This window comes from Budorcas taxicolor, chromosome 5, assembly GCF_023091745.1.
Source record: "Budorcas taxicolor isolate Tak-1 chromosome 5, Takin1.1, whole genome shotgun sequence".
NCBI lineage: Eukaryota > Metazoa > Chordata > Mammalia > Artiodactyla > Bovidae > Budorcas > Budorcas taxicolor.
This window is the reverse complement of record NC_068914.1, coordinates 10216366-10232832: the sequence shown is the minus strand read 5'-3', so window position 1 is coordinate 10232832 and position 16467 is coordinate 10216366. Positions and strand designations below refer to the sequence as shown.

The 16467-nt window shown below is 44.3% G+C and overlaps 1 protein-coding gene across 1 annotated transcript; it reads left to right on the top strand.

The window, feature by feature from the left end:
* Positions 1-10583: 10583 nt before the first annotated feature.
* Positions 10584-15990, top strand: DYDC2 (DPY30 domain containing 2). The gene is made up of 3 exons (XM_052641402.1): positions 10584-10730; positions 10867-11037; positions 15724-15990. Exons 1-3 carry the CDS (start codon positions 10584-10586, stop codon positions 15988-15990), a joined length of 585 nt encoding a protein of 194 aa, XP_052497362.1.
* The last annotated feature ends 477 nt before the right edge of the window (positions 15991-16467 follow it).

The window sequence follows — 16467 nt, the reverse complement described above, 5'->3', positions numbered from 1 at the left end:
CAAATGTTGCCACAACTAGAATAGTTTCCAAATCCTGAAGGACCCTGGAGTCCAAGAGTCAGAGAAGGGTTACTTTCATTATTGTGAGATGTCCATATGACAAGAGATACATGTCTTATTAAATCCTCACAGCATACCTGAACATGGTATCTTTAGCCTCACTGTGCAGATGAGGACGACCAGGCACAAAGAGTGTAAGCAAACAGCCCAGGATCACACAGGTTGTGCATGATGGAGAGGGAATCATACCCAACTCTTGATTCCAGAGCTGTTACCGTCCCTACATGACTTATTAAGATGTTCGTTGCAAGCCATAAGACTTATTTCTTGAAAATATCACAATCGTCCGCCTCAAATTTTTTAAAACTCCAAACATCTCAAGGCCAAAGAATTAACAAAAAAAATCCAACCTTCCAAGAATAGCATATGAAGTTCCTCATGCTTTGGCTCCACTTTTCTTTCCAGGATCACTTCCAGATATTAATTCTGGCTCCTGGGCTTTAACTACACAGAAGATCTTGCCATCCTGCTGCTCACACCTTGCATGTTTCCATCTCCATGACTTTTGCATATGATGGCCCCCTCACTCTCCCTCAGCTTGGAAAATACTTCCTCACCTGCAAGGCATCAATCCTCTCTCATTTCTCCCTGCTGTGGCTCATACAACAGTCTCCCAGGCAATGCAAAGATGGTCCTCCTTCCCCAAGCAGCTCACACAGCATTTGTCACACCACCTGAGCACTCTCTGTGTATGCATACATCTGCCCTCCCACAAGAGGACAAGTTTTCCTAGCTCCTCAAAAAGTATGGCTCAATCACACTGTGGACACAGCTGGCCCTCCTCCATGGGCAAATGAATGAGTTTCTCCACTCTCTCAGTAATGTCCCAATTTACTAATGAATCTGGACAAGAATAATCTTAGACAAGAATGGAAGGAAGAATAAAAAAAAAGAGGGAGGGTGGGAGGAATGCAGTAACCACTCTGTTTCAGGTGCTTTGAAAGCAGTGATCACCTTTGAATTACCCGTATGGAATTCAGATTCTTCTGAGAATCTGATGACATGTATTCATTATTCAACAAATACATACTGAGTATCTGTTATATTCAGACATAAGCAATTTCAGGGGACAGAATGCCAGTGTCTAGACGGGTCCCCTAAACAACTGCACCTAAAATTCTGCACAATGACCCCTTGACTTCCATCCATAGATCTCAAATCTACTCTCTCTCTCTCCTTGATAGGAGTACAAAATGACATAACACCACGGAGAAGGATTTGTAAATATCTTGAAAATTACATATGTATTTACCACTGGACTCATCAATTTCACATCTGGGATCCTATCTTACAAAAATGTGAAGTGATATTATTACTGAAATGCAAGTTCATATGCCTGTCACACAGTAAGGCCAAAACAATACCTAAGAGTCAGAGTTTGGAACAGAGAAAGGTTTATTGCAGGGCCATGCAAGGACCTGGGTGGCTCACGCCTTAGAAACCCGAAACTCCCGCAAAAGCTCTCAGCCAGGCCCTTTTCTAGGAAAGATGAGAGAGGGGTGGAGTCAGTTGTTATCAGATCATGGTCAGGTAACGATGCTCCTGTAAATGTTCTGCCCAAAAAGTTGCGGGGTGTGGGGAGGAACAGGTTCCACAGAAAGCCACTGCTAGTAGGTATGGGGGAAAGGTTCACCGCTGCCTCAAGCCCCGGGCTAAAGCCAGTGGGTGGCCCTGGCAAGGGCTCTGAAACTCTGCAGGACAGAGCCCCCGGCCCTGGGCCCTCCAGCCCACCCACTGGCCCGAGGCCAGGTGAACTGGAGGGCTCCATGGAGAAGGCCTGGATCCGCCTCTTACCTCACTCTGCACCTGAGGACCACCACTCCACAGCTCACTACTCCACCAACAGACCCTCGGCTGTGTTCCTGAGTAACGGTAGCTGACAGTTGGTTGCTTGTGGGCGGAGCCCACTGCAGCAACAGCCAATGGTTAAGCAGGACCACTAACGGTCACTCACTGATGGTTGGTTCGTTGGTTATGGGCGGGTCCACTGCCTGTACTGACTAATAGCTGAGCCGAACCATTGCCTGCTAAGGGGGGTCCAGAGGAAGCAGCAGAGCAACTGCTGCGTTCTAAGGGATGAGCTCCCTACGCTCTGTTACAATACATACACAGGGTTGTTTTGCACTCACTAACAATAACCAAATTGGGAATCCATCGTTAAGGTACAGCCACACAATGGATTATTGTGCAAATAAAATGAGAATGAGGAAGGTCTCCCAGACCAGGAGTGAGCTCTAGGACATAATGTGAAGGCGTGGGGGGGGGTGGGGGGGGGGGGGTGGGATGCCAGATGCAGAAATTGCATCCAGTATGCCCTCTTTCGGAGAAGGCGATGGCCCCCCACTCCAGTACTCTTGCCTGGAAAATCCCATGGACGGAGGAGCCTGGTGGGCTGCAGTCCATGCGGTCGCTAGGAGTCGGACACCACTGAGTGACTTCACTTTCACTTTTCACTTTCATGTATTGGAGAAGGAAATGGCAACCCACTCCAGGGTTCTTGCCTGGAGAATCCCGGGGACCGGGGAGCCTGGTGGGCTGCCATCTATGGGGTCTCACGGAGTCGGACACAACTGAAGCGACTTAGCAGCAGCAGCATGCCCTCTTTGGTATTAACAACCGCTATGGGGAAAGGAATGTGTACTTGTGTATCCACAAACATTGTCATAAAGACAAACCAAAACCCGGCACAAATTTAATGCCCTACCTAGCTGGCACTAGCATCTTACCCACACAGAAAGAAGAATGATTATAACAGAGTATGGCACACAGTATCCTAATTGTACTTCTTCAATGGGATAATACTCTAAAGACAAAAATAACTACATTGTCATCTCAATTCCATCTGAAACACACGAGCAATTTTTAAAGGACTTTTTCCTGGTGGCCCGGGCAGTGAAGAATCTGACTGCAGTGCAGGAAATCTGGAACAGATTCCTGCTGCAGCTCCAGAAAGCGAACACAGGAGAAGACCACCCTGGTCTCCGGAAGGAGAAACTGCCCAAGGAGGAGTGGTCTCCAACAGAAGCCGGCTGCATCTGCTCATGAACCGAACCCAGGTGAAACTCGTTACTTCGATCCGCTTGCTTCCTCTCCAGGAAACAGCAAAAATACCCAGCCTGTTGCAACGCATATTTTTCAGACACAGCAACAGGCATCTTGGCTCAACATAAGAAAGCTCATTCCCACAGAAACAGCTGCCTTAAGCAGCGAGAATACACAGAAGAACTGTACAAAAAAGATCTTCACGACCCAGATAATCACGATGGTGTGATCACTCATCTAGAGCCAGACATCCTGGAATGTGAAGTCAAGTGGGCCTTAGAAAGCATCACTGCGAACAAAGCTAGTGGAGGTGATGGCATTCCAGTGGAGCTATTTCAAATCCTGAAAGATGATGCTGTGAAAGTGCTGCACTCAATATGCCAGCAAATTTGGAAAACTCAGCAGTGGCCACAGGACTGGAAGAGGTCAGTTTTCATTCCAGTCCCAAAGAAAGGCAATGCCAAACAATGCTCAAACTACTGCACAATTGCACTCATCTCACATGCTAGTAAAGTAATGCTCAAAATTCTCCAAGCCAGGCTTCAACAATATGTGAACTGTGAACTCCCTGATGTTCAAGCTGGTTTTAGAAAAGGCAGAGGAACCAGAGATCAAATTGCCAACATCTGTTGGATCATGGAAAAAGCAAGAGAGTCCCAGAAAAACATCTATTTCTGCTTTACTGACTATGCCAAAGCCTTTGACTATGTGGATCACAATAAACTGTGGAAAATTCTGAGAGAGATGGGAATACCAGACCACCTAACCTGCCTCTTGAGAATTCTGTATGCAGGTCAGGAAGCAACAGTTAGAACTGGACATGAAACAACAGACTGGTTCCAAATAGGAAAAGGAGTGCGTCAAGGCTGTATATTGTCACTCTGCTTATTTAACTTATATGCAGAGTACATCATGAGAAACGTTGGACTGGAAGAAACACAAGGTGGAATCAAGATTGCCAGGAGAAATATGAATACCCTCAGATATGCAGATGACACCACCCTTATGGCAGAAAGTGAAGAGCAACTAAAAAGCCTCTTGATGAAAGTGAAAGAGGAGAGTGAAAAAGTTGGCTTAAAGCTCAACATTCAGAAAACGAAGATCATGGGATCCAGTCCCATCACTTCATGGGAAATAGATGGGGAAACAGCGGAAACAGTGGCTGACTTTATTTTTCCGGGCTCCAAAATCACTGCAGATGGTGATTGCAGCCATGAAATTGAAAGACGCTTACTCCTTGGAAGAAAAGTTATGACCAACCTAGATAGCATATTCAAAAGCAGAGGTGTTACTTTGCTGACTAAGGTCTGTCTAGTCAAGCTATGGTTTTTCCAGTGGTCATGTATGGATGTGAGAGTTGGACTGTGAAGAAGGCTGAGTGCCGAAGAATTGATGCTTTTGAACTGTGGTGTTGGAGAAGACTCTTGAGAGCCCCTTGGACTGCAAGGAGATCCAACCCTCCATCCTAAAGGAGATCAGTCCTGGGTGTTCTTTGGAAGGAATGATAGGAAAGCTGAAACTCCAGTACTCTGGCCACCTCATGCGAAGAGTTGACTCATTGGAAAAGACTCTGATGCTGGGAGGGATTGGGGGCAGGAGGAGAAGGGGACGACAGAGGATGAGACGGCCGGATGGCATCACTGACTCGATGGACGTGAGTCTGAGTGAACTCCAGGAGTTGGTGATGGACAGGGAAGCCTGGCGTGCTGCAATTCATGGGGTCGCAAAGAGTCGGACACGACTGAGCGACTGAACTGAACTGAAGCCTGGCGAAGCTGTCCGAAGAAACAGAGGTTCCTCGGTCATGCTTGGGAGAAAGCCGGCAGAGTGGGAGAGGAAGGGGTCGGATACGGTGGCCAGTTAAATTTAAAATCTCAGATAAACAAGAAACGATTTTGTATTATACACTCTACTATACTTGTGCTAAACAGTAATTTCTTATGTCTCTGAAATTCAAATTTAACTGGGTACCCCGAATTTTACCCGACCTGGATTCCGAGAGCTTCGGTAGCTTTTCTATTCCAGACCCGCCTCCCCTGCCCCTCCAAAAGGCGCGGCGCTGCTCACCCAGTGAGGAGGAAGAGGAGGAGGACTCAGCCACAGAGGTGCCGCCCTGCGCTGAGCTATTCCTCTCTCGCACCACTGGCAAGGTCCAAGGGCCAAAGCTGCCTCTGCCCGCTGGAACGCAGCCCAGCACCGGAAGCTGTTCTTCCCAAAAGGCGCCTGCATTCTAGAGGCTGGCGCCTGACGCATGCGCCTACCTACCTGCAGATAGCGTCCCGTTGCTAGGCAATGAGCCCGCGCGCCCCTGGGCTGGAGACTGCCTGGGTCCGAGAGAGAAGAGTGCGTGCTGAGAGCTGAGCTGACTACGCTGGACCGAGGTCAGAAGAGGGGGCGCGCGGGCCGGGGCGTGAGCGATGGTGAGGGTTGGAGGCGGCGGAGGGGACTGTACGGAGGAGTAGATGCTGCAGAGAGGAGAAGCTGGAGGAGTGGAAGGTAGGATGCGCAGCTGAGAGGAGGCTGCGCCCATGGTGTACAGGGTGCTGGATGGAGAGCCGGAAGCACCAGGGTACGTGAGCAGAGACAGGATGTGCAATCTAGAGGCTTTGAGGAGGGACCAGCCAAAAAGGGCAATTGACCAAGCGAGACTGGCAAGCGCAGTGCACACGGAGAGAGCCAGGACGGAGGCTGACCCGGACGGGGAGGGGCGGGGCGGGGGCGGGAGTGGATGTGCGCAAAGGCTACCTGTAAGTGAAGCCCGCACTGCTTAAGGCCAGAAAAGAGTGTAGCAATCTAACATCCTGGTATTTTCGCACCTACTGGTGACTTCTGCTTGGATCCTGGCCACTGGGGTTGGGGGTGGGGCGGGTGGGGGGTAGGGATAGCACATCTAAGAGCTGTAAATTCAGTTTTACTTGGGGACTTAACTGAGGATTATAGCCCTGCAGACAGCCTCTCAGACAACTCTGAGAAACTGCTTCAGCATGGAAGAGGCGAGGGCAGAGGTCAGCGTATAGGAGATTTGGAGAACGGGTACCTGCAGTCAAACGTATATCTAGGTAAAAGTCTACTGCTAGTTATCAAGCACACACAGTTTAATTATTTTATGGCTTTTCTAAGTATGTAAGATGCAAGAAATTGGGTTTGTAAATTTTTGTCCTGAAAGTTTCTGTCTGAAGGTCTATTCTGTCAGTTTTCCCAGAAAGCAGAGTATCTCATTCCTGATTTCCACCCTGAACTCTTTTCAGGCTGTGTTAGTGACCAGTTAACAACTGCTAATGACTCAGTCCTTGTGGAGCCAGCTGGCTGGAGACATTCTTTAGCTGGCACTACTTTCAGAGCGAGCACGGGTGCCCCCACCTCCAGGAAGTCTTCCAACCTTTTTCATCTCCCCCACCATCTGCAGCCTTCCCTGGGCTAGTTGTTTCGCACAGTTCTTGGCTAGCATTTCCCATGTTTTGTTTCAGTTTATGTGGGGCAGTGCTGGGCACAAGATGCTTCACTAAATGTTGGTTGAGATAATAAGTGCCAGCGGGAGCACTGACAGACGGAAGGCTCCTCAGCGTTTGGTCCTCAGTGGCTGACACACTGCAGTAAGCGTGGCAAACTGGATAAACGATCTGCTCCAAACTTGGTGATCCCGCCCCCTGGGAAGGGTAGTTGTACTGGGATTAAGGCAAAGGAGAGCTGTAACTGTGTATCACCTGGGGATTCTGTTAAAATGCAGACTCTCAATCTCTAAATCTGAGGTGGGACTTGAGAATCTGCATTTCAACAACTCCCAGGTGATGCAATGCTGCTGATTGTGGACCACACTTTGATGAGAAGGGGTGTAGAAAGTAGTTTACTTGGGTGCATTGGTCCAGGTGCATTAGTCACAGATTGGCAGAAGGAGCCGCCAACACATCCCCATCCCCTCCCTTCACCACTACCCCAAACGTAGTGACTTTAAACACACATTTATTATCTTACAGTTTTTGAAGTTTGAGATCCAAGATGAATCTTACAGGGTTAACATCAGAGTGTTTCAGCAAGGCTGGTTCCTCCTGGATGCCCCAGGAAAGATCCCTTTCCTCGCCTTTTCCAGCTTCTAGAGGCCACCCACCCTCCTTGGCTCATGGTCCTGAATCACATCACCTTTTCTCCCTCTGCCGCCATCACCACACCTTCTTCCGCCCTGTCTGACTTTTCTGTGTCCCTCTTATAAAGACTCTTGTGATTACATTGTGCCTACCTAGATTTATTGCTATTTTAGTTGCTAAATTGCGTCTGACTCTTTACAACCCCATGGTCTATAACCTGCCAGGCTCCTCTGTCCGTGGAATTTCCCAGGCAAGAAGGAATACTGAAGTGGGTTGCCATTTCTTTCTCTAGGTGATCTTCCGGACCAAGGGATTGAAGCCACGTCTCCTGCACTGACAGGCAGATTCTTTACCACTGAGCCACCTGGAAAGCGTGCATACCTGGATAATCCAGTATAATTTCCCCAAAACAAACAAAAAAAAATGCTTAATTTAATCACATCTGCAAAGTCCCGTTTGTCATATAAGGTAACGTAGTTCATAGATTCCGGCTATTACTTTGTGAACACCTTTGGGAGCCATTATTCTGCCCTGACACACTGTGTATTTCCTAGGGACAAGGACATTTTCTTACTCATATTTCAATTACCACAACCAGGAAATTTAACCTTGATATAATTCTATTATGGAACTTACAGTTCACATTCTGTTTTCCCAACAACGTCCTTTACAGAATTCTGTCTCCTGGTCTACATCCAACTAAGGATCATATATTGCATTTAGTTGGGATGGCTGTTTAGGCTCCTCTGATCTGGATCAGTGCCTCATCTTTTTTGTCTTTCATGATGTTGACATTTTAAGAGTGTACCCCAGTTACAGACTTTCTCTCAACTTGGCTTTGTTTGATGTCAGATTCCAGTTTTGCATTTGGGGCAAGAATCTACAGAAATGTGTTGTGTCCCAGGAGGAAGTGCATCACATCAGGAGACACATAATGTTATTTTGTCCCTTTATGGGTGATGTATGCTTTGATCATTTGGTTAACATTGTGCCTGTCAGGTTTTACCACTGTGAAGTTTCTGTATTTCTTTTTGGAGTTAATCCATAATTTGTGGAGAGAAACTTTGGGACTTTGAATATCCTGTTGCTGCTGCTGCTAAGTCGCTTCAGTCGTGTCCAACTCTGTGCGACCCCATAGACGGCAGCCCACCAGGATCCTCCGTCTCTGGGATTCTCCAGGCAAGAACACTGGAGTGGGTTGCCATGTAGTTCTCCAATGCATGAAAGTGAAGAGTGAAAGTGAAGTCGCTCAGTCGTGTCTGACTCTTCGCCACCCCATGGACTGCAGCCTATCAGGTTCCTCCGTCCATGGGATTTTCCAGTCAAGAGTACTGGAGTGGGGTGCCATTGCCTTCTCCGTATGAATATCCTACTCCTTGTCAAATATTCACCAAGTTTTAGTGTTCATTGATGATTGCTTCAGTTATACTATGATCATTACAAAATATTTTTAAATTTCATTTTTCTTTCCACATTTATTAGTTGGCATTCTTCTTTATGAAAGAATTTGCCTGCTCTCCCATTCAGTAATTTATTCTTATATGGACCCATGGATTCTTACTTTATTCAATTGATTATAATCCATTACAGTCATTATTACTGAAGCTGAAACTCCAATACTTTGGTCACTTGATGCAAAGAGCCAACTCATTGGAAAAGACCCTGATGCTTGGAAAGATTGAGGGCAAGTGGAGAAGGGGGCGACAGAGGATGAGATGGTTGGATGGCATCACAGGCTCATGGACATGAGTTTAAGCAAACTCCAGGAGATAGTGAAGGACAGAGAAGCCTGGTGTGCTGCAGTCCATGGGGTTGCAAAGAGTCAGACACGACTTAGCAACTGAACAATAACAACAGTCATTACTAATTTTGGTGGCCAAATTACCTCAGATTTGGCTAGTAATAGCCCCTTCAAGCTGACTCCTCTGTCCCCAACCATTTTATTTTTTAGCATTTTCTTATTTTGGGGGGAAAGCAAAATATTCCAGATTTATTAGACTTTCCCTGCCTTGATCTTGGTCCTTTCTCCAAGGAACCCTGATTCCTTTTAAATTGTTAAGGCTATTTAAGAGCAAATTCTATCTGAGGCTATGTGGGTGGGGTGGGTGATAGGTGGAAATGAACTAGGAGTTTGGGGCAGCAGATGCAAACGATTATATATAAAATGGGTAAAACAACAAGTCCTATTGTATAGCACAGGGAACTATATTCAATATTCTGTGGTAAACCATCATTGAAAAGAATATAAAAAGAATACATATATTAATGTATATGTATAACTGAATCATTTTGCTGTATAACAGAAATTAAAACAACAGTACTGATTAACCATACTTCAGTTTTTAAAAAAGCAGATTCTTTGTGTTCATTGCTACTGAGGTGTTCTTGGTTCTAGGCCTTTGCAGTGGAAAGACCTAGGAATATTTTCCCCATATTCATATCTACCAATCTAGTTACCTTTCCCTCCTTAAACTGAAAAGTGCCTCCAGAAAATGTTAGGACTTGATCTAAGCCTATTATTCACTTTATTATTAGCTCTTTTGGAGTTAAAATGTGTCAGCTTCAGAAATATGAAGATGGTCAGGAAGAGGCTGGATGCCAGGCGATTTCATGTCACAATCTTCCCCTATAACAGCTAATAGTAAACATTTATTACTCGCCAAGCTATGTGCTTCACATGTATTTAGTATCTTTTCTAATCCTCACAATTATGAAATACATATTTTTGTTATTCTGTTCCTAGATCAGAAAGCTGAAGCTCAGAGAGACTTGGTAACTTGCTGAAGATCACACAGCTAATAAACAGGAGACCCAGGGCTGGAACTTGGTCTGTCTGATCCTGGAGTCTGTGTTCCTACTGCTGCAGACACCTCTGCTCAGGTAGCCCTGGGCAGTAGCCACAGCGCCAGGCATTTTCCCTCCCTCTCTGCCTCAGGGCTTCTCAGTGGTCCGTGGTGAAATATATAAGCCTGTCTTATCTATGTCATAGATGACTGTAGCTTTTAACCTCACAATAATGTGGCTTGCTAGGTGCCCAGAGACCCTCTTACACCCTCCTGCCTGCTCAGCCATTTCCTCCCTACTCAAGAGTCGAGATGTGTGAATAAGTGGAGGCCTCAGCCACTCTTACATACCCATTCACCAAGCTCCTGGCCAGATGAACCCCAGGACCTATTTGTGACCTAGGACAGCTGGAAAGCTTTAGAAAAAAGTTCATTTGCATGTAAGAGCTATTGACAAGTGCATATATATTTATTGGTAATTTAGGGGAAGGATGGGCTCCCAGAAACATCTCACTTTTGTCCCCAAATAAATCTCCATTGGTTAGAATGTGTCTATTTTTTTTTTTAAGTCCAATTAGATTGTGACCCTGTTTTGATGTTTCCCAAGCCCACCAGGATGGAAACCAATTACCTGAAGAGGTGCTTTGGAAGTCGCCTGGCCCAGGCTCTGGCAGAAGTGGCGATGGTTCAGCCCAGTGACCCCATAGAGTACCTGGCTCACTGGCTTTATCATTACAGGGAAATGGCGAAAGCAAAAGAACAGGTGCATGCAGTCAGTCTGGGGAGGGCTGTGAGCTTTCTCATAGTAACCTGAAACCCAAAGCAGAACTCTGGGGATCCCTGGGGAGGGTCCAGGCCCCTGGGAACTGACCAGACTCTACTCTGTCCTATCACCCCAGGATAGACAAGAGAAGACCCAGCTGCAGAGAGAATATGAAAATAGCCTCAAAGAAACCAGAATGGCAGAAATGCTGAAGCAAGAAGAACGTGCGATTCAAGAGCACTGTGAAAAGTGTCACCACCAGCTAGGGAGGAGAAACTCGGCGATGGGCACACAACCACATCCCGTGGTGGGTACCAGGAAATGCACGGAGTGCACTGAGGCTCCCCAAACCTACTTTCCCTCCATAGTCATGTGTTTGTATGTAGATCAGTCTTACTGACAATCCTTGTCAATGAACAAAATGCTTAAAGGCATTTTAGATTTCAGGAAATATCTTACATGTATTGGTTTAAAAAACCAGAGTTTAGAAAAATCTAAAGCATCACTTGGAACAAGTATATTTTCATACAAGATTCTTCGAATTCTTTTAAAAAATTACTCAATATTTTTCAGAAACCAAATATGGTTTCCAGTATATACTTCAGATATATTATTTTATGTTATATACTATTTACTTAACTAATTTAATATATGCTATTTATTTATCAAGCCACAAGATGTCTCCTGTAATGCTCTAATACTGGTCATGAATTATTAGAATAGTTAAGCAACAACTCTGTGTTTATTAGTCAAGCTTATCTTTTATCTCCCACAATTTTTGCCGCAGTCTTCTGAAAAACACCATGTGTCCTTTTGTGCTTTCTGCAAAGTACATGACACCTGGAGAGCAGATTGACTTCTTGAACTTAATATCTGACATCTTTGTAATCACTGTATTCCTGTGCATGAAAATCTTTAATGTAGTCTTATATAATTTATTAGCTTTTGCTAGTTTCCAAAGCCAATTTTGATGAAGACATGAAAATATTAAGCTTTATGTACATTTATATCAACATGCTCACCTTTCCTCAAAATTAATAGATTTATGTTTTAACTCTGGATATTTTACATGTAGATCAAAAGAAAGATAATTTCCTACTACAGTCTGAAAGCAGTAATTGAAGGAACCCTCCCTCAGGAACAGTTCATCATTTGAGCAGTTGTTGGGAGATGGTAGAGGTGAGATCATTAAGCAAAAGTTGTCATCACCTCGGTTGCCCATGCTAATTCTTTTCTAACACCTTGCTTCACTGTTAATAGAAATGTAAATATATAAGGCAAGGAAAGACTCCCAAAACTGTACCCTGGTTTTATGATGGAAAACTTTGCTCACATCAGTATTTTGAGTTGTCCCTCTGTGTTGCACTCAGGAGGTTTCACACCCTATAGCTGTTCCTTAGCAAGATTTGGTTGAATAAAAGGTTTGCTGTTCTTTTGCCAAGTGTGAGACAATTGGCAATTGTCAGGGAAATGAGAGCCAGCCTGATGCCTGGATTGTGAGCAAGTTCTCAGTTTTAGGAAAGAGTTTACGTGCAAATTGTAACTATGGAAATTTATTCCCTTTGTAAGAAGGAAGCAAAGGGAACCCAACAGGGGTCTAAAAGAAAGCTTATTGCTTACAGGGCAAGGGAGAGCCACATCCTGGTACAAATGGGTGAGGAGGTGGTGACCTGAAGGTCACTGAGTCGTGTCCAACTCTTTGTGACACCATGGACTATACAGTCCATGGAATTCTCCAGGCCAGAATACCGGAGTGGGTAGCCTTTCCATTCTCCAGGGGATCTTTCCAACCCAGGGATCAAACCCAGGTCTCTCGCATTGCACATGGATTCTTTACCAGCTGAGCCACAGGGAAGCTGTGGGGGTACATCAGATAGAATAACAGTCTAACTTCTGGTTTCTTCTTGGCTCCAAGTGAATCCCAAACTATTCCTTGCTGCTGTCACCTTTAGCTTTCATCACTGGAACTGTAAAACCTATCTGAAGTAGGCCCAGAATGGGTTGCATTGGGTTTCAGAAGGCCTGCTGATTTAACACCTGTCAGTTCAGTCAGTTCAGTCGCTCAGTCATGTCCAACTCTTTGCAACCTCATGAATCACAGCACGCCAGGCCTCCCTGTCCATCACCAACTCCTGGAGTTCACTCAAACTCACGTCCATCGAGTCGGTGATGCCATCCAGCCATCTCATCCTCTGTCGTCCCCTTCTCCTCCTGCCGCCACCCAATCCCTCCCAGCATCAGAGTCTTCCAATGAGTCAGCTCTTCACATGAGGTGGCCAAAGTACTGGAGTTTCATCTTTAGCATCATTCTTTCCAAAGAACACCCAGGACTGATCTCCTTTAGGATGGACTGGTTGGATCTCCTTGCAGTCCAAGGGACTCTCAAGAGTCTTCTCCAACACCACAGTTCAAAAGCATCAATTCTTCGGTGCTCAGCCTTGTTCACAGTTCAACTCTCACATCCATACATGACTACTAGAAAAAACATAGCCTTGACTAGACTGACCTTTGTTGGCAAAGTAATGTCTCTGCTTTTGAATATGCTATCTAGGTTGGTCATAACTTTTCTTCCAAGGAGTAAGCGTCTTTTAATTTCATGGCTGCAATCACCATCTGCAGTGATTTTGGAGCCCCAAAAAATAAAGTCTGACACTGTTTCCACTGTTTCCCCATCTATTTCCCATGAAGTGATGGTACCAGATGCCATGATCTTAGTTTTCTGAATGCTGATCTTTAAGCCAACTTTTTCACTCTCCTCTTTCACTTTCATCAAGAGGCTTCTTAGTTTCTCTTCACTTTCTGCCATAAGGGTGATGTCATCGGCATATTGGAGGTTATTGATATTTCTCCCAGCAATCTTAATTCCAGCTTGTGCTTCTTCCAGCCCAACATTTCTCATGATGTGCCTGCATATAAGTAAAATAAGCAGGGTGACAATATATAGCCTTAACATAGTCCTTTTCCTATTTGGAACCAGTCTGTTGTTCCATGTCCAGTTGTAACTGTTGCTTCCTGACCTGCATATAGGTTTCTCAAGAGGCAGGTCAGATGGTCTGGTATTCCCATCTCTTTCAGAATTCTCCACAGTTTATTGTGGTCCACACAGTCAAAGGCTTTGGCATAGTCAATAAAGCAGAAATAGATGTTTTTCTGGAACTCTCTTGCTTTTTCCATGATCTAGCAGATGTTGGCAATTTGATCTCTGGTTCCTCTGCTTTTTCTAAAACCAGCTTGAACATCTGGAAGTTCACAGTTCACGTATTGCTGAAGCCTGACTTGGAGAATTTTGACCATTACTTTACTAGCATGTGAGATGAGTGCAATTGTGCAGTAGTTTGAGCATTGTTTGGCAGTGCCTTTCTTTGGGACTGGAATGAAAACTGACCTCTTCCAGTCCTGTGGCCACTGCTGAGTTTTCCAAATTTGCTGGCATACTGAGTGCAGCACTTTCACAGCATCATCTTTCAGGATTTGAATTAGCTCAACTGGAATTCCATCACCTCTGCTATGCTTTGTTCATAGTGATGCTTTCTAAGGCCCACTTGACTTCACATTCCAGGATGTCTGGCTCTAGGTGAGTGATCACACCATCATGGTTATCTGGGTCGTGAAGCTGTTTTTTGTACAGTTCTTCTGTGTATTCTTGCCACCTCTTCTTACTATCTTCTGCTTCTGTGAGGTCCATACCATTTCTGTCCTTTATCGAGCCCATCTTTGCATGAAATGTTCCTTTGGTATCTCTAATTTTCTTAACACCTGTACTCAAAATTTTGCAAGACTTTCCTAAATATCTTAAAGCCATCATTGCTTTTAGTGCCCCAGATTGAATACTGTTGGTCTAGTGTGTCGGTCAAAAGAGAAGTAGAAAGAGAGCGCTATGTGTGGTACAGATCACATCAAATGGGAATCAAGAAGAGACTCACAGAGAAGACAGCATTTGAGTCAGGCCTAGAAGAAAACTGGCAAAAGTTGTTCCTGTATTGGTGTCTCTTTATTAAGCAGAGGCATCTTTTAGTTAAGTAAATCATTATTCTGTTTCTAAGTCTGAAAATCCCACTGTTATAAAGATCTGAGCCATATAAATGTTTCAGGAATACGTTTTTATGGAAACAATATGTAGATTTGCTGCACCGATTCATTCATAGCACTTTGGAGTTAGAAGGGTCTTTGAGATCATGTGGGCAAGTACCTCACAGACCTCTCTGCAATGCCTCACAGGGTCCACTGTTGATTGGACAATGGGCGATGTTGGGGATAGAACTTAAGCTCCAAGGTTTCCTACCTCACCAGGGACTGCAATTACGTGGATGCTTGATGTCTCCTTGACTCTCATAGGTCACTGAGACTTTATTCATTTTTTCCATCTTTTTTTTTTCTCTGTGCTTTGATTTGGATAATTTCTATTGATCTGTCTTCAGATTTTCTGATCCTTTCTCCTGCAATGTCCAATATCCTATTTAGGAATTTAATGAATTTTTTTTTCATTTTGGATAGTTTATTTTTCAATTCTAGAATTCCATTCTGGCTCCTGTCTTCTCTGCTGATATACCCTATCTTTTCACTCATAATGGCCATTTTTCTCCTTTAAATCTGCAATACTTTTAAGTTCTTGTCTGCCAATCTCACCATCTTTGTCATTTTGAGGTCTCTTTCTAGTAAATATATTTTATCCAGATTATGGTTCACATTTTCCTATTTTTTCACATGTCTAGTAATTATTTACCTGTATGCTGAACTTTGTATGTGATACTGTATAGGCCATCTAGACTGTGTAGTTTTTCTTTAAAAGGTGTTGAATTTTGCTCTGTCTGGCAGCTAAATTATTGGTGAATTATCTTGAAACTGTCAGATTTGTTTTATGCTTTTCTGGACAATGTCTTTTTCAGTTTTGTTCAGGCTTGAGCATGAAAACGGCAATGTTGTGTTCCTGCTATGCCAAAAATGTTTAGTCTCTGTTAATGATTTTTTTTTTGCTCCTCTGCTTTTTATTTAGCCACTGATATCTGTAGCAAGTTCCTTGGAGAAGACTAAATTCATGCAGGAGAACCCAGAATCCCTTGAGAAGGAAGCCTTGAGGCAGGAATCCCTACCAGGAACTTCCAATATGATTCCAGGAATGCCTCAACAGAGCCCTTCTTCAGAGCCATCTGTCTCCAGCCAGGTTGACTTGAACACTGGAACTCCACAAGAAATAAATTACCAGGCTGTTCAGCATGAAATTGCTCTTGAATTTCATCCTGGCTCTGAATCTCCTCCCTAGGTTGTAGAAGGTGGATGATTCTAATGATGCTTCTCTCAAAGCTACAAGCTGAGAAAGTGGCCAACTCAAAGAGTTCTTACTTGAAGATGATTAGCTATGTGGATTAAACCAAGATATGAGAGGCTGTGGAAGGAGGTGTCTACAGGGACTCTCCAACCCAAGTCTCATCCTGATAACCATGAAAACCCCTTAATTGTGTGAAGATTTGAACTACATATAGGGTAAAATAAACTCATAATAAAGATTTAAAATAAATAACTGATGAGAATGTTTTTCCTCTTGCTTTATTATTTTTTGGAGACTAGACAGTGAAGACACATTCGTTTCAAATGTTTGCACCTCAGCTTTGGCTGAATTTTGCAATTAGGCTCTTCAGGGTGTTTACATGTCTTTATTTTTGAAACAATTCCAGTGACAGTAACACTCAAAGGTTAGAAATTTTTTCCATCATTTTCCATCTGTATTCATTCAGATATC